The sequence below is a fragment of the Mus caroli genome, chromosome 5, assembly GCF_900094665.2.
Source record: "Mus caroli chromosome 5, CAROLI_EIJ_v1.1, whole genome shotgun sequence".
Lineage (NCBI taxonomy): Eukaryota > Metazoa > Chordata > Mammalia > Rodentia > Muridae > Mus > Mus caroli.
Genome location: NC_034574.1, coordinates 30,005,442 through 30,027,174, shown reverse-complemented (window position 1 = coordinate 30,027,174; position 21,733 = coordinate 30,005,442). Strand labels below are relative to the sequence as shown.

The 21,733-nt window shown below is 55.4% G+C and overlaps 1 protein-coding gene across 4 annotated transcripts in view; it reads right to left on the bottom strand.

Moving 5' to 3' along the window:
* Window positions 1-21,733, bottom strand: part of Dok7 (docking protein 7) — a 32,515-nt gene continuing 10,782 nt past the window's right edge. For all 4 annotated transcript variants that reach the window (XM_021163925.2, XM_029477973.1, XM_021163924.2 and 1 more), the window contains 6 exons: window positions 13,619-13,738; window positions 10,532-10,651; window positions 8,091-8,815; window positions 4,629-4,671; window positions 1,123-1,275; window positions 1-827 (listed from right to left, as the gene is read on the bottom strand). In XM_021163925.2, coding sequence (XP_021019584.2) covers window positions 697-827; window positions 1,123-1,275; window positions 4,629-4,671; window positions 8,091-8,815; window positions 10,532-10,651; window positions 13,619-13,738 — 1,292 coding nt within the window. In that variant the 3' untranslated portion in view covers window positions 1-696. The remainder of the gene's footprint in view (window positions 828-1,122; window positions 1,276-4,628; window positions 4,672-8,090; window positions 8,816-10,531; window positions 10,652-13,618; window positions 13,739-21,733) is intronic.

Genomic DNA, 21,733 nt, shown 5'->3' with positions numbered 1-21,733 from the left:
ACCATGTACCCGACTGCTGGAGTAGGTCCCAACAAGATGACAAGTGGAAACAGACTTGTCCCCACCATGGTCTTCATCCCAAGGTACAGAGCCTTGCTCTAGAGAGACACTGTAGGAGAAGGGGAGGGGGCTCCAGTGTCCCAGCCGCAGAGCAAGTCAGTGATACAGCGGTGGCAAGTCACAGGTCCCTCTGAGTACAGGACCAGTGCAGAGTGGTCTGCAAGTGCAAACTGTCATCGTGGTCACCTCTTCCAGGATGGGTAGTACAGCTTGCATTCCAGGCCTGGGAGACTTTCCCTTTCAACCGGGCAGCTTAGTAGTGCTGTTGTGGCAGACACTGAGGCTACCGATTCCTGGAGATGGGTCTCTTGGTGACCCCATGGCATAGGAGAACTTGTTCAAGTCAAGTCTTGGCCACCAGTGAGGCAAGAGACCCTGCTGGCAAAAAGGAGGCTGCTACATGCCTTTCACACATTGGAATGAACTGATATGGTATGGGCCCAGAACTTACGACTACTCATTCCAATGCACAAAGACCAGCCACAGCCACCACTGCAGCAGGAGGTCAAGACTCAGCTTCAATTACTGACCACCAGAGTACACAGACAGGCCAAGGTCTCTAGCCCCAAAAGGCCACCATCCCTGCCTGGCCATGTTGGACAGTCCAGCTGGCCATGTGCCCAGCCAGTCCCAGCCTCAGGGCCCCTTCTTCCGCTGCTCCAACTCTGGCAACCGTTCCTCCCGAGTCTGCGCATGCCGGACCCCGACGCGATGTGCTGTCTCTGTAGCTGCGATGTCGATCTGGGCATAGCGGGAGGTGCTGGCCCCTGAAAGCAGCCCACAGTGAGTGGACCCAACAGGAACATCCCCCAGCCCAGCTGCCCCTGCTCCAGCCTGCAGGTCCCTCTTCTCTGCAGGTGCCCCAGGTGATAGAGCTGGTGGGCACTCTGATCCGTCTCCATTCCCACCCCAGCAATCCTGTCAGAACTCTGGTGGGTGGGGGCAGGAGCTGAAGGTCTTGGATGTTTGGGAAGGTCACTTACAGCCTCTGAGGATGCACCTGGGGCTCAGGCCCAGTGCTAAGATCACAACTACCCACTGAGGTCCCCGGTTGTAACTCACCTCGCACACCCGCACTGGCCCCCGGTAGCTCCAAGTCCATGTAGTGCAGCTGCGGTCTGGAGGTGGGGCTGATGGGGATATTCACATACGTGGGCATCTCACTGTGTGGTCGCTCAGGCCCGGGGCTGTCAGCAGCCACCCGCCCTGGAGATCCTGTGGAGAGAAGACCTCTGAGATATAGCTGGGAGATATAAGGTACCCCAAAGGCCACTCAACAGAGCTTCCCCACCCCTCATGGGCCAGTGCCCTCCCTCCTCCCACCTTCCACCTCACCTTGGAGACCCTCCCCAGTTCTCCCATTCCCACTAGGGCCAGTGCGGGATCCTAGGACTCAAACACTGCCCCCTACTAGGTCCAGGCACTCACCCCTATGAATCCCACAAGGCCTGTCCTCTGTCCCTTCAAACGTCATCTTACATCCTCCCAGGTACCCTCTTGAGTGCAATGTCTCCTCTCCTGCCTCTCCAGGGTCAGCCTATCCCTGCTGTCTCTGCCTGACCCTCTTCTCTGTCCTGCTGCAGGAGGAACTGCTGGAGTAACTCCCAATAGATTGGGTAATTCCCATCAGGACCCCTCTGTGGGTGGAACACGGCCAGCAGCTTCATCTGTGTCCCCAGCAAAATGGACACCTCAGCAGTTTGAATTCTCTTTAAAGAATCCACCCCTACCCCTGTTCCATATCCTAGCAGTTGGTGGGCAGTGTGTGCACAGTCCAAGAAGCAAAAGGGACCCTCCATGCCCAGCAAGTGGGGCTCATGGTAGACTTGCTGCTAAGTGAACCGTTTGGATGGCCCCAGCCTCTTCCTGGCAGGCCCAGGGACCCTGCACACAGCTGGCAAAATCAAGTCCTTTCTCTGGTGGCACTCTGGTAATTGTGTCCCTATGAGGTGGGGGACAATCACATAGAATGGGACACAAAGCGCCATTTCAGAGTGCTAAGCAAGTACTCTATTCCAAGTACTAGCAGCCTAGACACTGAGAGGCTGGTGAATTTCCTGCCCCCATAGCTCAGGCCAAGACTGCAGAATCCAATTCAGGGCTGGGGCTCAGATTGGGGACACTGAGAGCCCCTCAGGTAAGCTTGTCTCTGCACCCCATATTCAGAGAGAGGCCTGGCTCTCTCTGTCGCCTGTCTGTCCCAGGGATCCTGACAACCCTGCCACGACCACCATGACACAGCGCCACCTGAAGATCTCATCCAGGACCTCCCACCTTCCTCTCCATCCCTGATGCCAACATGGCTACGGTAGTATGTGGCAACAGCTTGCTCTTCACAGAGAGACGGAGGCAGAGAGGTCCCTAGTTCCCAAGTCACTTATCTACCAGCCAGTATAGCCAGATGAGCCCCCAGGGTTGTGAGGGTGCACACTCTCACTATTCAATGAAGCAACTGAGCCCTTCTGTCCCAATTCCCCAGCCTTGGGGACTCCAGGGCAGACGCCCTACTACACAGTGCATATTCTTGGAGATCTTAAAGTCCTGTCCTGTCCAAGCTATGGTGAGGCTCATCTACTTCACAGGGCCACATGGGACGTCCATTTACTGGCCTCAAATCAGAGAGCCGGCTTTGCTTGCTCACAGAACATTCTGTCTTAGCCCTTGGCAAGCAAAGGCAGGCTCAGCATTTTCAATCCCCAGGAAATCTCTGATCTGAGGCGAAGGATTTCTGAGAATCTGGTGCATCTGTAGCACAGAGAATCCATCACAACAGAAGAAAACCTCCCCAAGGAGGCTCAGCCAGCAGGGTGGAGGGAGAGCTAGTACCAGCCTGCACTGCCTGTCAGGCAGCAAGGAAGTGCCTCCCCCTGCCCCCAGGATTGGGTTGGCAGACTGCAGAAGGGGCATGGCTAAGGAAAGGAGGAGAGAGCATGACAGGTCAGCTCTGGCTGGGGTCTGGGTAGAGCCCCAGGGTCTAAGAGTGGAAAGGCCAGGCTTCAGCATGGAGCCTTGGAAAGCAGAGGAGGGAGAGCTGGGGCTAGGCTCCAGGTCTCACTGGGCTTGAACATGTTTCCCAAGTCTGGGTACTTCAGATTGGATCCACTTTTTCCCAAGATTGTCTGGGCAGGTGAATTGAAACGGAACAAGGAGAAGCAGGAGAAACCTGAAGCCTAAACTTAGGGAGATAGATGGAAGTTTCAGAACCAACGACATCCAAAGTCCTAGGCCAGAGGAGTGCCGCGTAGATTCCATGCGATGCCTCTTCTCTAGCTAAACTCACTATCTTCCCAAGAAGGCACGGCCAGATGCTCAGGAAGATGTGGGTCTCCCATGTCCCATGTCCTTCCTGGCACTTTAATTCAGTTTTAGCTTTGGCCAGCATTGTTTTAAGACTCAAATACTTAAGTAGAACACAACAGACAATGAGATATCATTGCCTGACTGTCTCCCTTCCTGCAGCTGCAGGCTGATCACCTGCTGTAACCTATCACATCTCTGATCCTAGTCTGGCCCAGAGCAAACTCACATGTCCCATCAGAGTCAAGGTCCTGCCTCCCATGTGACCCCGCCCTTGCCCTCAGAGGGAGAGGGCCCTCTCCCTCTTCCTCTCCCTCTCAGTGGTGCCTCCCCCATCTCTGCCCCTTTGATCCTGGGGTGGGGTATCTACCATATCAAAGTAAAACACTGGCAGCCTTAGAGACATGGTAAGCAGAGGTAGATGCCTGAACAGTGAGGGCCAACCTTGCTACTCTGTGATATCAGGACAGACCCTGAACCAAAGACACTATATGGACCCAGAATTTAGGCTGAGCAACAGAGACATAAAACCCCAGTCACCCAGCCACAGATGGGATTGGGAGTCTCCTATTGATCAGTGTGTGGACCCTGCCTGCCTGTGGTCCCACCCACTGCTTCCTACCACATTGCCTTGTTGGGTCTGATTGGGCTCTATCTAACCTACAGGGCCTTCCAAAGGCACCACTCAGCTCTGAAAAAGAGACCCAGGGATCTGTGGCACCCACTGATGAGGAGACAAAGCGAGGGGTATCTCTGGCCTCCAGCCACCTGGCCCAGGGCCAGCAACCCTGGACCTATAGCTTCTCCCAACACTTCAGGGTTCGCCCTGTCAGGGCCATGCCCTCCAGCTTTCCTCTGCTGACAGCCAGGCTCCTTCTAAGGACTCTCCCATCCTGGTTGAGTCCTCTGACATTCATTCCCACCTCCTCCACAAACCCGTCCTGAAAAGCTGGAACCCCTGGGCCAGTTTCCTTGTCCTGTGTATCTTGCTATCTGGTACACACTTAGGGCTTGGACCTAATCCTTCAAATCACTCCTGCACCACAGACCTTGTTCTGGCTGTCCACTGTCCACTCCTGTCCACCCAGTCATGCTCCAGAGCCATCCATCTGTCCTCAGCTCACCACCTCCCCCTACTCACCTCTCCAGGCTCCCCAGATGCCACTGTTACCCCACTGCCCATACCCTTCCCCCATCCAACAGGGATATCCCCTTAACTCTAAACCCTGCATCCCTGCACTGAGTGCTGGGGTCCAAAGCCAGGTGCCTACCTGGATGCGTCACAGTGAATCCAGGGGATGAAGTAGCCATGACCTAGACCAAAGACAACAGGGGTCAGTGTGTACATCCCGCTCACCCCTTGCCCCGCCCCACCCGGAGCCCCAAGAAATGGAATGCTAACTCCAAAAATGACATAGGTCTGAGGATCTGGACCACCCATAACCTGGAGGGACACAGGGATCTGTGGCACCCACTGATGAGGAGACAAAGCAAGGGGTATCTCTGGCCTGGGGCCAGCCACTCTGGGCCTATAGCTTCTCCCAACCATCCAGAACCCTTTGTTCTTAGCCCTGACATGGTCCAGCCCAGACACCTGAGGCGATGGGTGTTCTGAGGAAGAAGTTTACAAGCAAGGGTTCCCAGGCTACTTCCTTCTAGCTTATGTTTCAGCTGGACCTCACTGCCCCTCACCTCAACAGCATATGATTGCAGAACAGCGTGACCACATGTGACCACCGTGTTCACTTTCTGCCCCTAGCCTGCTGTCCCATGCCTTACAGAGCCCTCCTGGGAACCCATAGTTGAGACAAACAGCCCCCCAACCCTGGAATGCATCCCAGGCCTTTGTTTCAGGCAGAGCCTGACTGGGGAGTAGAGAGGAAACAGCTTAGAGTAGCTGCACGGGAGGATTCACTCCTTCATGCACAGACCTCCCCACCCCAGCTGGGAAAAAGTAGAAGCTGACAGCCCAGGGTTCCAAACATCCCAGGCACCTGCTATAAAAGACCCATCAGAATAGGTAACACAGAGTCACCCAATCCCAGTGACTCTGAAAGAACAACTTGGTAGTGGGACCTCATGATGGGAGGGAAGACACACCCAGCACTGTTCCGGCCAGCCTTGAGAGTAATGGCCACATGCCCAGGGTATATGCAGGGATGCCCCTGGACAGAGCACGCAGATCTAACTACATCACCATTTAGCACAGTCTGGTGCAGAGCCAACCACATACAGGCCTCTGAGGGTGTGCTTTGTCACTACACAAAAGGCCAACTCCTCAACAGTCCCCACACAGGACATCTGCTCAGGGAGGGCCCATGGCTACAGGATCAACTCTGGACCCTAGGCATGGGTGGATCACAGTGGGACAAGAAAAACACATGATCAGCTTAGACCCTCCGGTGGGCTGTGTGTGAGGCGGCAGGTCTGAGACCAGTGACCAACCATCTCCAGGACCCTGACCTTAGGGAAAGCCCCACCCCATCTCATGAAGAGGGGTCATGGCTGGTGACCCTGGGTTCCACATGAAGCCCTAACCACCTATGTCTCTACAAACTCCTGGGGCTTATTTATATGTCTCAAGGGATGGATTGGACAGGAGAAGAGTCTGGACTAGCCTTCCCCAGGGCACTTCCCACCTTCTCTCTGTGTGTCATGATGCTTCCATTCTTCCTGAAGTGAGGACTTCTTGCCCCCAGGCCAATCCTCGCCCACCCAGGTTTAGGGCCCAGGCCAGCTTTCCTTAGGTAGCAGGTGGATATCCAAGCTGTAACAGCATGGATTCGACCTTACCAGAACTGCCCACCTGGGTGCCCTTCTTCCTGCTGCAGGAAGGACCTTTGGAAGTACAGACAGCTAAGTATAGAGAACAAAGGGCTCGGGCCAGAGCAGTGCCTGCCCCTCTGCCTGGCCAACCCTCTGGCTCCCTGGTCCCTGGATCTACAATCTCAGACCTTTTGCAGGAAGACTACTGGTTCCCTCTAGTGAACACACGTCATCTGGACACTTGTATAGGGATCTCACCAGGCCCTCAGGCCAGCCCATGAGGTGAGCCAATTACCCATCAACCGAGGAGGAAACTGAGGCTCCCAGAGGTACGGTGACTTGCAGGGCCACCCAGTCAGTGGGTAGTGAATGTGGCCAAGCCCCAAACAGAAGCTTGGGAGAGCCAGGCTCCCAACTTCCAGCAGGGCTGCCAGCAAGAATGGAAACAGGCAGGCAGGAAGGGAGGGGCTGCTCCTTGGAGCACTCTCTGCACAGGGAAAATGAAATGGGTTAGGGGCTGGGTGAGTCTGAGCTCAGAGCAAGCCCCGCAAGGGAAGAGAAAACATTGTATGGCTATATGCCCCTCCCCCTCCACATCACACCATGTCTCCGGCCCAGGGGTTATCCAAAGCCACTGGTCCTCTTTCCCACATCCACAACACCCAGACCTCAGGCTAAGGGCCAGGCCCCTGGAGTTCCCTCAGTGTCAGGCCTGATTGGGGGGGGGGGGCAAATGGAACAAGGCAAGGCAGTAAGAAAAGATAACTTTATTTCCAGTCTGAGAAGGTATTACAAACAGATTTTAAAAACCGCAATAGAGCAACATGGTTGGCCGCAATGCAGGTACAGACCGAGGCATTTACAGGTGTGTTGGCCTGCAAGATCGGAACTGTAGGTGCCAATGGAGGGATGCAGAAAGGGTGGGCACAGCCACACCAACCCCCTGACACAGGGAAGTGGGGCACCTCTGCTCTGTACAAGGCAGCACACAGCCTGGGGCAGTGGACACCCGAGCACAGAGTCAGGGTGACCTGTGGGCAGGGCCAGAGTGAGCCCTCCTTATTTTCTTCCACCTGGTCCTGGCCACCAGCTTCCTGGTCCCAGCAAGGAGGCACACAGGAGAACACTACTGCAAGGTTCTGCAAGAGACCCTCCAGCAAACTGATCTCAGGACCCTGGGCAAACTCAGCCTCTCGGGGGTGGGGGGTGGGGGGTGGGGGAGTGATGCACACTCCCATCAGGCAGCCCTCTTCTCAGAGCCCTCCAGGGGCCCAGGAGCAAACTGATCTGCGGTGTGTGTATGGGGGCTGGGTGTGTGTATGTGTGTGTCAATGTCACAGACCCCGCAAGTCATGGAGCCTCCTGAGCGTCAGTTTCCTCCCTGTGGGATGGGACACTGATCCCACCTGTGGGTGCCGCGGGGCGCTGTGTAAAGCAGATCACATATAGATTGTGCCCAATCCATGGGCTGCACATACAGAGCTGCTGGCTCACAGACTAGAGAGTCTAGAGGAGCCTTGGTAGATTTGATTTTGGATAGTAGGTCAGAAATGACCAGTGACAGAGGGGTCAGTTATCCGGGAAGAGGGCAGTGGTCCAGGCCAAGCCTTGTCACTGAGAACTGACCCCAGCCATGGAGATCTTCTGCTCCCAGCAGTACAATAGATAGCAGGAGCCCACGGGCATGGCAGCCTTCTGCCTGATCGATCCAGGGCGTGAGAAGATAGTGGAAACGCTGGATCAGGGGCTCTCCTGACCTCAGCCTGACCTGCCTCCAGCACTGGCAGCCACTTGGGGAGGACAACCCTGTGTTTGTCACCCTGCCCCTGAGGCCCTTGCTACAGGTCTGGTGGCTTCTCAAAACAAACAGAGCACCTCCTCTGCAAAGAGGCTAGGGCCCCTCCTCCCCTGTCTGGAAGGGCGGATCTAGCAGCGGCCAGCCTGCTATCTCAGGGAGGGGGCTTTACCTTGAGTCCGCCACAGATTGAACATGACAAAAAGAAAGCTGGAGGCGGCCCTGCATGGGGGCTGCCTGCTTCCCAGGACTCGCCAGGGGATGGACCCGGCAGCACAGCGTCACTGCCTGGGCCTTCCGTTGCCTGTCCCCGTCGGCGAGCTCCCAGCCAACTGGAGGGACACCCAGTGGGCGTCTGACCACCCAAGTCTGTGGCCGAACCATGGTCAGAGCTGCCCTGAGAAGCTGGACTTGGGTCTCTGGGGGCCTGGCGCAGGCTTCGAGGTGTGTCATAGTGGTGTCGCAGTGACGTGGGCACCTGGTACTCGGCCGCCCCAGGTGGGCAGGCACACAGTCTGGGCTCAGGTGCGCTGGCTCCAGGGGGCAGGCTGAGCAGAGAACCGAATTCCTCACCGGCCCGCCACACGTCCAGGTTGCTGCCGGCATAGGAGGAGAAGCTGCCAGAGTAGGAGGAGTGGCTGCCTGTGGCAATGCCACTGTCAGAGGAGCTCTGGCGGCCAACCTCCTGTAACTGCCGAGGCCGCAGTGGCTTGAGGGGTGGCCTTGAGGCTCCCAGCATGGCTTCTCCTGGGCCCTGGGCAGCCACCAGCCCTGGTCCTTCTTGTGATGTGCCAGCTGAGGACGAGGACTGCTCCGGCCACGCAGTGAGCCTGCTGCTGGCGCTGATGTCCGAGTGGCTAGCCTCAGAAGAGGAACTGGATAGGCTTCTGTCATCCCCTGAGACAAAGCAGAAACTGAAGCTGCTGTGGAGGTCCAAGCAGGTGAGGAGTGGTCTCTAGTTAGCATGCTGTGGCAGTCCACCTCTCTCTAGCCCCTACACCTGGAAGGAAGCTGGAGCCACTGGCCCAAGTCCTCAGGACAGCCCCTTCCTCATCCAGCCCCTGCCACTTTCAATGCTAGCCAGCCACCTCCTTGGTCCCAGTCTGCACCTCTCCATCTCTACTCCACCCTCTCTCCTCTACAGCTCACCTGAGGCAGGTACCTGCTTACAGCCCCTCATGCTATGGATCTGTGACCCAGCTCCTGAGTTCCCCCCTCCCCTCCTAGCCTAACCATTGTGACTACCATCCTGGCCACCTTCTAGTCCAGCCAAGCCCTGGGGCAGCCCACCATCCCAGTAAGCTCACACACCAGCCTGCCCCATCCAGTCTGCCCTGTCCTCTGACCCCATCACTGCCTCCGCTTGTCATGGGGACGAGAACATGCCTGGGACCAGATCCTGTCCACTGCCCTCCCATCCTGCCAGGGCTGCCTTGCCTCACCCTGTGTGCACAGAAAAATACATGTCACCATTGCTTTTCTTTTCAGCTTGTCTGGCCTAGTTTACAGAGCTCCCTGAGCAAAACGCTAGCTGCAAACCTTCCAAGAGATAAGGAAGCTTATTACAGGCTGGGAACCCCTACTTCTAGAGGGAGGGGCTGGGAGGGGGAGAGGGACAAGGTCCCGCTGTGCATCCCTGGGAATGGGGACAGGCACCAGACAGTACTTCTCTGGCCTAGGTAAACCTGGTATAGCCCATCTGCCAAGCCAGCCTCTATCCTTCAGCCACAGCTGCTCCTGGCTGGGTTTCTATCTGTGTTCCCACTGACAGTAGCTGGAGAAGGGCCTCTGCTCCTGGGAAGCCAGCTCTGTTGACCCCTGAGGGGTTTGCCAGAAAAACAGTAAAACTAAATTGCAGAAAGTTTGGGGCTTGTCTAGGCCACATGGCTAGTGTATAAATGAATGAAGGGAGAATAAATGAATGAATAGGAGAGAGAAGAAAGAATGAGTAGGGACAGAGTCAATGAGTGGCTAAGTGGATGGGTGATAAAATGAATGAATGATCAGGAGGAATGATGAATGGATGATGGATGGATGCATGGTTGATGGATGGATGGATGATGGATGGATGCATGGATGGATAGATGAGTGGATGGATGGATGATGGATGCATAGATGAGTGGATGAATGCATGCATGCATGCATGGTTGATGGATGGCTAGATGGATGGATGGATGGATGCATGGATGATGGATGGATGGATGATGGATGCATAGATGAGTGGATGGATGGATGGATGGATGGATGGATGGATGGATGGATGGAAGGATACATGGATGAACGGATGGATGGGTGCATAGATGAGTGGATAGATGCATGAGTGGATGGATGCATGATAGATGGATGCATGGATGCATGAATGTGTGGATGGATGGATACACACATAGATGAGTGGATGGATGGATGCATGCATGCATGAATGGATGGATGATGAATGAAGAATCAGTGAATAAGAGGGAAAAGCCATGACCGAGATGGATGACAGCTACCTGCACAGGTCAGAGGGGTCACCCAAGGGTACCCCAACAGTCCATGCAGACAGATGTGGAGTGGAGAGGCCAGTACTTAGAGAGAGGTCCCTGCAGCCCAGACAAGACCAACCACTGACTCTACCTCCACTGCCTGGCCGGCCAGAGTGTGAAAGCAGGCTGAGCCTCTTCTCTAGCTGCAGGGCTTCCAGGGCTTCCTGGGCAACACGCTCTTCTGAGGCTGAGGGTCCCCCAGAACTCGGGTCTGTGCAGAGAAGAGGATCGGTGAGGCAACAATCACCCCTGCACGCCACCCCTGCACGCCATCCCTGCACACTACCCCTGCACGCCACCCCTGCACATCACCCTTGCATTTCACCTCTGCACCACCAGGACACCTGGTGAGTACAGAACCTTCAGAACCAAGACATCCTGAGCCTGCCCCTAGCAGGCCCAGCCCTGTCCCGTGCCTTCACCCAGCAGCTAGGCATCAAATACAGGATACCTAAACCAGCCACTCTGGCCCCCTAGATGACAAGCCCAGGTCTCTGTGTCTTCCCAGTCCATGTTCTTGTTCTGTGGACATGCCCTTGAACTACCCAGCCCAAGTCCCTGTCCCCGCCGTGGGTTCCCTATCTGTTCAGCCTAGGTCCCTGTCCCTGTGACAACTCCCACTAAGACAACCAGATCACTCTTCTCCACCCTCAGCAGGGCAAGCCTCTCCACACTGGTAATGGGACCTTCTCAATCCCACAGCCCCCCTGACCCAGGAGAGGTTTGCTTGGCCCTGGCTCAACACACCACTCCTCAAGGGCCCCACTTTGGTCTCAATGAAATGCTTCCATATTTCTGTCACTGCCTGCAGCTCCCTGGCCCCTCGCCATCTGCCATCCATATGCCATGCCATATCACCATAAGTGACAGCAAGATGATTGTCCCCCATCCTCACCATGTACCCTGTGTCTCTGCTGAGGTGCTCATGCAAGGTCCTCCCTGCCCACATCCACACTGCCCATCCCTTAACAATGCCAACCTCTGGCTGAGAGGCAGCCAGGCTGCATGCAGTGGGACCTGTCCCTCTGGCCCTGTGTATGTTCCCTGTACAGACACTGCCATGTAGAAAACCTACCCTGTAAGGAGGCCTCTTCTAGCTCACAGTAGCCTCCTTCCTTCCTTCAGAAATACCTTGGAACACATGTGGCCCCAGAGAGCCCAGAGGAAGGCTTCTATGACTGTCACCTGCTGCCATGGGCTTCCCGAGCTCTGAATGGCAAGCTTCCTGCAGCAGTCCCTCCCCCTTCCTCCAGTTAGACAGGGTCACTAAGACATCAGAATGCTGTCCTCAGAGCAGGAGTTTCCAGAGTCCTTGATGCTTCCCTTCCCATCTGCCTTCCCTCAGCTCTGGGTCCTCATGTGGAAGACTGAGGCCTTGGTAGGTTAGATCACAGAGAGTCCACACAATAACACCCCAGCAAACCTAGAGAGTGGGGTGCTGCTCCAAAGTGTGCATCCTAGGAGCCGCTCCCAGCTGTGGGACTTGAATGCCACATCATCCCCAGAGCCCCTGTCCTCTCACAACCCCTCCCTGCATGGGGCCAACCAACCCTGTAGGGCTCCACAAGTGCCTAGCTGGATGCTGACTATAATCCATGCCTGCCAGGGTGACCCAAGGCCCCATATACCAAGGCAGGACATCTAGGTACAATTTCCACAGACCCAGGCCCTGGGAGAGGCAGTTTTTGAGCCGTCCCAGCAGATATGACAGGGACAGCTGTGGAGCAGGTCTGAAATGCACCAACAGTCACCAATGGCCCTATCTGGGCACAGCCCACCCTCTACCTGTATGGGAGTACCATTCACTTCCAAGATGAGCCATCTGTGTCTCCCCCTGCCCAGTGCTGCATCCAATACTCCCTTCACCCAGAACCATTTATAAAACAAGCAGGAGAGTGGGTACCCCGAAAATCCAGGTCCTGCTCCCAAGAGCCTCAACAGTGGCTCACACACATACCAGGATGAGTTGTGGAGTGACTATGCTCCAAGGAACCTCTAAAATGTGTGCCTTTGAGAGAAAAGCATGGACACTCTGGTGGCCCCCTAGCATAGCCCCTTCACATTTCACCTGCAGCTGCAATGTAAAAATGCTACCAGAAGGGGACGAGGTCACTTTGCCTAGACTCCTGGACAAGAGGAGAGTTCTGACCACAGGGAAGGCCTCGGGCTTTCGAGCAGGTATCTCACTGGTTGCTCTAGGGGTGGGCAGATATGGAGGGCCTGGTGCCCATGGACCTGTCTCAGCATTTGAAACTGTATTCCTTTCCCTGGCTGAATGACCATGTAAGGACACAGAAGATGGGAGCTTTGGCCATCAATGTGTCGCCACATCTGGTCACTGTCCTTATTGAGAATCCCCAAATCAGGGCCCGCCAGAGTCTGGAAAGACCATTCTGCTCTGGGTCCCTCAGTGTCAGGGCCATGAGCCCTTAATTTCTAGCAGAATAGCTGACTAAGATGCTCTGGACCACTGCAGGGATTAGGGGTAGGACAAGAGGCATGTTCAGGGGCGCCCACACCAAATACACCTTGAAACCCCACACATACCAGATAACATCCCACATAACAGAGTAGCTCTAGACCAAATGCCAAGCTCTGACACTCTGGACCCGACGCCTAGCTGCAGACAGATCAGCTGCCCACATGCCAGTGACTTAGGACCAGGCTTCTTTCTCTGCCCCATCTCTAGGGTCTTGGGCTTCTTGTTTGTTTGTTTGTTTGTTTGTTTTGTTTTTTGAGACAGGGTTTCTCTGTGTAGCCCTGGCTGTCCTGGAACTCACTCTGTAGACCAGGCTGGCCTCGAACTCAGAAATCCGCCTGCTTCTGCCTCCCAAGTGCTGGAATTAAAGGCGTGTGCCACCAACGCCTGGCTCGATCTTGGGCTTCTTAATGCCCAGCCCCTGCAGCCGTGGTTCACTTGGCTCAACTAGAAGGTCACAGGCTCTAGTGTCCCAACGGTCCATGTCCACAGAGGAAGGGCAACTACAGGAGATCCAGGTCTGAGACCTGCCAGCGGACCCCCTTAGCAATCCCACTGAGTGCTAAGGTCCCAAGCCAGTGGACTCTCAGATTCATAGTCATGGATAGGAAAGGGCAGGCTACCTTGCTAGGCTGATGAAGCAGGTTACCCATTTCTGGACCAGCAAGTGTGGCTTCCCTGCCACATTCCCACACACACCTGGGAGAACTGGCCGAAGCCCAAACGGGCCTTTGGTTGGGGAGATGCCTCGGACAATGCAGTCAAACAGGAAGCTCATCTGCTCTCCCTCAGCTGATGACAAGAAGAAGACTCCAGCCCCTGCAGAGGAAGGACAGAGAGATATGAGGGTCAGCCAACTCCAGCAGGGGTTGGAGATGCACCCAGAGTAGGGCTGGGGATCTGGGATGGGTGCATGAAACCTGTGAAATCCCCAGCCCAAATCCAAGTGACCTAATACAACTACATGAAGCCACACGCCCAGAGACCTAGAGGCCCAGAGCCCCGGAGCCCCAGAGCCCTTGTATCTCTCTGCTGTCAAGTGAGCCCATCAATGCTTCCACATGGAACCAGCCTTGGGCACCAGGTCCATGCCATCCGAGCCTGTCTAGAACTGGGCCAAAGCAGCAATCTTCTCTACCTGCAACAATTGTGCCCAGGGTGTCGAGCTGGGTGCTGTCTCTCTAGCGATGCCTAGAGACTGTCCCTCCCAGACAGCACTGCATGGCCCAAGCACAGTGGTCCTGCACCTCATGAGGGCATCCTGTCCTGACTTGCCAAGACTGCTCTCCTAAAAGGATGTTGACCAACCCACTACCTGCACCTCCTGTGGGGAGCCACACAGGCCAGGCCACCCTCTGACCTCCAGGCTCCCTCTAGTTTCCTGGGGTTCTTCCCCTAGCCGGTGCTGATGACAAGGGAGGCACTTCTGGGAGTTCTCCTTGCATCTCCTGCTCCTCAGTCTGTCACCTCGGTATGGTCACCACTGACTCCGATCCTTACTCAGGACTGTGCCATGTCACCTGTGGGATGTCTGTTCCATTGTGGCACAGTGTGGGGGGCCCACACCACTAATGATCAGCTATTGTTCTGAGTACTGTGTCTGAGGACACACTGAGTGGCTTCCCCCCTTTCTGGAGGTCAAAGGGTAAAGATGAACCCCTGAGGTAGCACACACGTCCCAGGGCTGACTCTGCTCCAACTGTCCGCCCAGCAGAAGGAAGGAATGGCATGTAATCAGCCCAGGATCACTTGGGCAGAGGGACCGCATAGGTGCTCAGAGCCTCTGTGCCCAGAGAAGCCCAGAGCCATGAGTCAGCATGGAGGCCACCCCCAGGCCATCTGCCATCAGGCACCGGGCCGGCCCTCCTGCTGGGCCGTGCCTCCACCCAGGGTGAATGAAGACCGTCCCTGGCTGAGTGAATGAGAGCCCAGCCAGGCTGGCTGCACCCACCTGCTGAGCCAAGGCCACGGGGCTGGACATTCAGTGTGTCACCACACAAGAATCTCTCTCTGCTCTGGGCTTCTGCTGTTGCCCAAAGAAAGGCAGGCAGGGTCCACGCAGGAGGATTCTCGGGAGCAGAAAGCAGGGACAGCTCTGTATGGCTGGGTAAGGGCTGAGAAGAGCACAGGTCACACTCCATCTTTTCTGAACATGAGGCTATGGATGCCAGGGGCTCAGCTAGTCCCAGGACACACAGGCTTCTGTGCCCCTGCGTGGCCACCCCGGCGACAGACAGCATAGGAGGCTACTAAAGCTTCATGATATCATATATAAACCATTCTTGTTTTAGAGATAAACATATGGAACCCACAGCAAGCAAGAGACAGACTCAAGACTAGGGCAGAGGCCACTGGGACACTGCCCAGCACAACAGAACTGGTTCTACACCAGGGACCGAGACAAAAGGCAAGACACGGGGCACACGTGGATGGCTACCCTGATGCCCACCCAGGATGCCACCTCCAGAGATCACTGGCTCAGAAAGGCCCTGGTGGATCTGGTGGGTGGGCTAAGCCAAGATGTGTGCTGGGCCTTGGCTAAGTGAAGTATGCTGGCCATCATCTGCGGGCCAGTTCACACGAAGCATCCCGTGCTTGCTCCTGTCCTCCATCTACCACCCCACCCACTGCAGGGCTCAGTCAGTCTGGCCCCAGTTCTCCTGGAAGGCCAATCCTCTAATCCTGAGCTTACAGGCAGCTGGCAGAAGCCGCAGGACAATCAGTCCCCCGACTATAAAAAACCACATTACCGAAGGGAGTGGAGCTGGCCCTGCATTCCACTACGGCCATATCTACGGAGTATCAGGCTCCCCCCTTCTGCCCCCGGGAGATGCAACCAGGCAGACAAGGTCCAGGAACCTAGCAGCTACCAACCTCGGCCCCAAATGCCCATATGGCATCCCTATTAGCCACTCCATCTACAGTCCTGAAGGATATACCTCTTCCAGGGCCCATCAACCTGGGCCTTCAGAATCCAGGGATAAGGCCTCCCCAGGATACATTTCTATCTCCTACCCTGTCCCCTTTGTCCTCCCAAGGCTCTCAGAGTCACCGAGGACTCCCCAAGCATGCCTGCCCCACCGGCATGCCTCCACATGGGAGATGCCGTCCATATTCCTTAGCACATGCCAACGACCTTTAAAACAGCATCACGGCGCTTCTCAACCCCCCTAATGATGAGACCCTTTAATACAGATTCTCATGTTGTGGTGACCCACAACCATAAAATTATTTGTTACTCCTTCATAGCTGTAGTTTTGCTACTGTCATTGCTTGTAATGTAAATATCTGTGTTTTCCAAAGGTCTTGGGTAATGCCCCTCAAAGGGCCGCAACCCACAGGTTGAGAAGCACTGCGATGTCACCTTTTGTTAGTTCCAAGCTCTGACCTTTAATCCCCTCCCAAGAAGCCAGATGTCCACCCTGAGGTACTCTCACCTCTGTCACAGCCCTTGTGATGCTTACTCTGCCTTACATCCCTTTAGCTGTCTGCCGCACTAGACCCCAGACCAAGCACCGTGGGACAGTGACTCCAGTGACCTCCCGGGATCGGATGCCAGGTCCCTTATGTAAAAATAAAAAGATACCTACAAGGATCTTCTCTTTGCTGCTTGCTAGCTTGTATGTTCCAAAGAAGGGTGAAGCCCAGGTCCCCTGTGCGCGTGACTGCCCACCCATGAGGCTAGGTCCCCTTTTCTCAGCATCCTCTGGTCAACCTGAGCCTCCTCAGAATAGGATATAGTGGCAGAGGTGACACTCTGCTCTTCCAATTCTGGGATGAAGTCACTGAAGGAGCCTGGAACCACTCCCTTGTGCCCTCTTGGGACTGCCCACCATGCAGAAAAGCCCAACTGTGTTCCTGGAAAAGGAACTATGACCTCCACACCAACCACGGGACCCGCCACCATCCTGGCTTTCACTGTTCCAGTGACCCAGTCTGTGTCTTGTGGGACAGAGATGAGCTACCGCAGAACTCTGACCTAGAACTACAAGCAGCAGACCAGATAGATGCTGGAATCAGGGTGTCTACTACAGTGCAACAGTTAACACAAGCTCACAAGATGGGGCGTCAGAAGCTCCAAGGATCTACTGGCGTTTGCTCTAGCACAGTGAGTCCTCGAAATCACCATGACAATGACCTCTAGATATACACACACTTCCAAATGTCTCAGGCTTGGCCCAGCAAGGACCAGCACTTCCTGAGTGGAGTTCAGAGACATTAGCCAAAAACCCTGTCAGCTTGTCTCTGGGCACCCTAAAGAGCACCTTTATCGACCGGTGGCACCCTCTCTGCAGGCCCAGATGAGGCCACTTCTTCATCCCTCTGCCTGTTTCTGCTCTCCAGCACCTGCTATGGGCCTCAGGGTCCCTGTTCTTCCACGAAGCCTACACCAGTCCGGCCCTGACTCTTTTGCTTTTTGAAGACCAAGCTAAGCTAAGGTCCTGGTCCTTGGAAAGAGAGTGAGCAGCCAAGCTCAGGTTATGCATGGGGGTCCCTTCCAGACCCCAGGAAGGGGGACCCCAAGCCCAACTTCAGGCACACTGCAGGTGCACAGACCACCTCAGGAGGAAGTGGCATGTTGAGAGGTGACACTTTCTCTCCTGTACAGATGAGGAAGCCAAGGCATTGGGCTCCATCCCAAGCATTCTGAAGAACTGCAGTCAGTCACACACAGTAGTATCACTGACATCCCCAAACGGTGAGGTTTCAGTCTAGGAACCTGATTTCTCTTATGTAGCAGCCTGAGCTGAGATACAAAGATGCCATGTACCCCAGGAGGTTGCACGGCCTGTCTCAGAGGTCAGAGGACACTGTGCCTTTCCTCTCTCTTCTGTCCTGAACAAACAGCTCGCAGCAGCAGATCAGCCCCCGAGGACACAGATGGTAGCTGCTGACAGCTGGCAGTGTCTGAATTACCCAGCAGCTGGTTCTGCTCCCTGGCTCCCAGCTCAGTGCCCACTCTGCCCAAGAAAGCCTTTTGTTCCTCAAGAGGAAGAAGGGCTGGCACGTGCCGGATGGAGGCCTGGGGTAAGCAGCCAGCTCCACCCTGCCTCAGGGACAGCTGCTCAGACAAACAGCAATACACGAACTGGGCCACTTCTGCCACTGTCCCCACCTGGCCACAGGCAGCCATGGCAGCCCATGCCTCCATTTCCTCTTCTTCAAAATAGAGCTGGGGTGAAAGCCCCAGGCGTTGAGGCCCCAAAAGCTAGGGCTCGAGAGCACTTAGATGTATCCCTCTCCGTGTCCAGTACGGCAGCTCTCAGGAATCCTCCTGTGGCCAGCCTGGGCCTTGTGTGACAACAGGTTTCACACTGATGGGGCCTGGACTCACTCTGTACACAGATGTCACTATCTGACTACAAAAGAGGGAGAAGTTCACTCTAATCCCGGCCGGCAGAACCCCAAAAGCCAGCAGAGATGGGATCACAGGCCTGGAGGTGAATCATGGCAGTCAGGGGCCTGATTGTGTCAGTACCAGCTACTAACTGCAGGATCGTCTCTGAAGGCCACAGAGACGTGACCCCACAAATGGTCACATCTCTTGAATGTCATTTCATGACTACTGAGTCATCCTGTCTGGGATGCCTGCGTCACTATCCCTGTGGCCCATGAACAAGGCTTGAGAAAAGCAAGCTCCACAGAGCCAGGAGTCCTTGTCCTGCCCCAGTCCTGCTGCCCGACCTCAGCAAAGGGGCCTGCCTCTCCCACAGCCAACCTCCATCCAGAGAGCACTCCTGGAAACCATTGGTCACCCCGCTACAGCTATTGCACAGCTAAGCCTTCCTGTCCTTCTCTGGAGAAAAACCAGAACCCGGTAGGCTCTAGGCTCTTCTTGCCCTTCCTTCTCTGGTCTACCATCTCCTGGACTGCTTTTCTGCATGTGGCCCCAGAACTTCTCTTTTCCACGAGGCCCCTGACGCCCAACTAAACCAACAAATCTCAGTAGGTGAAAAGCAACCCTGGGACAGGGTCATCTCTATACTGTCTGGGGAGCAGGCCCTGTCCCCATGGCTCTGGAGGGAGCCGGGCCAGGCCAGGATCTGTCCTTGGGGAAGGAAGAGGTTAATTCTGTGTCCTCGAGATCTTCCAAGGCCTGCTGATACTGCCCACCAGGCATCTGTCCAGCTAGACAAGGCCAAGCTATGTGCACCGTGACTCAAATGTTATAACCAATCATAGTTAAATGTTGGCTCCCAAAAGACCTGTCCACATGTATATATGGGAGGGTCTTTATGGATGGGCTGGGTTAGATTGTGCGCACAACATTTTCCTGGCTGATCCCGGTGGCCCTGCAGCCAGTGACAGTCCTCATCAGAGACAGCTGGGACTCAGGATTGCAGGTGATGAGGAAATCAGAAATAATCCCACGGGCCCTAGAGGGAGGCCATACTGAGCCTCTCATCGGGGACCTGTTGGCCCCTAACTGTGAAGGAGCTGATTTCTGTTGTCTTACTAACCCCGTTCCGGCTGTGGTGACTCCAGACACCTGCGGCTCTCTGAGCCACGGTGGGCTGCAGCTCCTCTCCTATGTCTGCCCACATGTAGAGCAGATGCATGGGCTCCAGTCACGTCTTGTGCCCTGTGTTGTGTCAGGGAGTCACAGCTTGGCTGCAGCAGTTTCTATGATGACCTGAAGCAGGACCAAGTGTGTTCCTATTAAAGAACATAGCCTCGGGGTACTGTCGTGGACTGAGGTGGGCTTGCCTAGTCAGTCTCTCCATACTGGCCTGCCCAGAGAGAGGGAGGCATCACTCCCAGAGCCCTGTGGATACACATCCAATCAGGCCATGCTGAGCCTGGCTATGCTATATAGTAGCTAAGCCTCCACCTCTTACATCTCTCACCTTCCTCACACCTCAGCATAGGTCAAGGGTACCCTCCTGATAGGAAGAGGAAGGGTGGGTAGGTTGCAGGAGTCCCAGTCGCCTGTTATAGGAATTCTGCTACTCAAGGTCTGGGCCTCTAGACAACAGGGGCTCCTTCCCCTCTGGTGCAGCACCTAACCTTGGTCACCACAGCCTTTTCCAGCAGCCAGTGACCTGTAGGCCACTGTAGGATTTGGGCCAAGGAGGATTTGAGCTGGAGAGAGAGAATTGCCAGTGGCGCCAGTGCCAGGGCTATGAAGCAGGACCCAGACTAGCCGGCTCCAGGCACAGTGGTTCCAGGCAGTCTCCTGCAGTTGACGAGCTAATTCAGGACCTTGCTCAGAAGCCCCGGGGAAAACACAACAGCCCAGGTCAGGCGCTTGCTTTCTCAGCAGAGCTAACAGGCAATGCCCAGGATGGGGACAAGCAGAACAGAGCCCACTGGCACCAAAAGACCGAGCTGTGAACTCAGAGGCCACAGAAGAGAAATGTGCGCTAGGCCCTAATACACTGGCATCCAGACAAAGAGAACAGGCCTTCATGGAAATGGGTCCTCTGGCCCATCCCATCCCGGGAGGCCTGCTTGGCCTGGAGAGAATGCTGGCCAGCACTGTCCCTGACCTACACCTGGGAATCCCACAGGCCTTGAAGCAAGGATTCTGCCCTGCTCGATCATAGTGATGCTGGGAACTCCCAAATCGAGAGGCTCCCGAGATGGAGAAGCCACTGTATGACTGACTGGCCTGAGGTTCCCAACTATCAAATGACAGAGGAGACCAACTGGCCATCCCACAGCCACAGGCCGTCCTGGAATCCTTTGCTCTTGAGACCTACCAAGGAAGAAGGCTGAGCACCATGGGAAATGGCTGTGCTTGCCACAGCGCCGTGATGTCACGCTGCCTCTGTCTGAGGAGGAATGTTGCCTTGCCTCGTCTCTCTGTGTATTCCTCTACTAAGCATCTCTGTAGATCACATCTCGTCTCCTCAAAGGTCCCTATGGGACTGCTTCCCATTCGGAGTCCCACTGTGTGCTCCTAGTATCCAGCAGAGACTAAGGCATGGTACCTCCTCCCACTCAGCCCTTTGCAGAACATGAGGTCCAGGCAGCCAGTGACCAGCACAACACATATCTATGCCATCTAAGGAGAGGGAGACATCACTCCAGGAGCCCTGTGGATGCACACCCAATCAGGCCACACTGAGCCTGGCTATGGTCTGCAGGCGCTAAGCCTAACCTCTTACATCTCATACTCCAGCACAGGTCAGGGGTACATCCCTGACAAGGGGACAATGGGTGAGCAGGTTGCAAGAGTCTGTGCTGCCTGACCTAGGAATTCTACTACTTAAGGTCTGGGCCTCTAGACAACAGGGGCTCCCTAGCCTTGATACAGCAACTACCCATATTCATCTCAGCCCTATGCCGGGTTGCCAGGAGGAGGGGCACCTTAGACATCAGTACACTGCATAGTGGAGCTGGCCTCTCTAGAGAGGAAAGGGGCTCTGTCCCTTCAGTGACTGTAGGTCTGAACTCCACAACCATGTTCGCAGCCCCTTAGAGAGCAGCATGGCAGGAGGACACTGAAACACCTCATCCTGGTATGAAAGACCTCGCTGTCCTCCAAATACCACCGCTCACCAAGCTCCCATCCCGGCTACCAGACACCAGCCCATCATGGCTGTCCGCAGTCACCTCACCCTGATCATTATGAGTGGAGTCCTTGCACGGCATGATCCTGGGGACTCAGGGTAGGACCTTTACACCCCCCAGGGCCAGACCCACCCTTCCCACAGGTGGCCACCTCACTGTTGACATTCAGGTAGCCCTAGGCAGCCCAGCAATTAAGGAAGCTGGTATGGGGGCTGGAGAGATGGCTCAGCAGTTAAGAGCACTGACTGCTCTTCCAGAGGTCCTGAGTTCAATTCCCAGCAACCACATGGTGGCTCA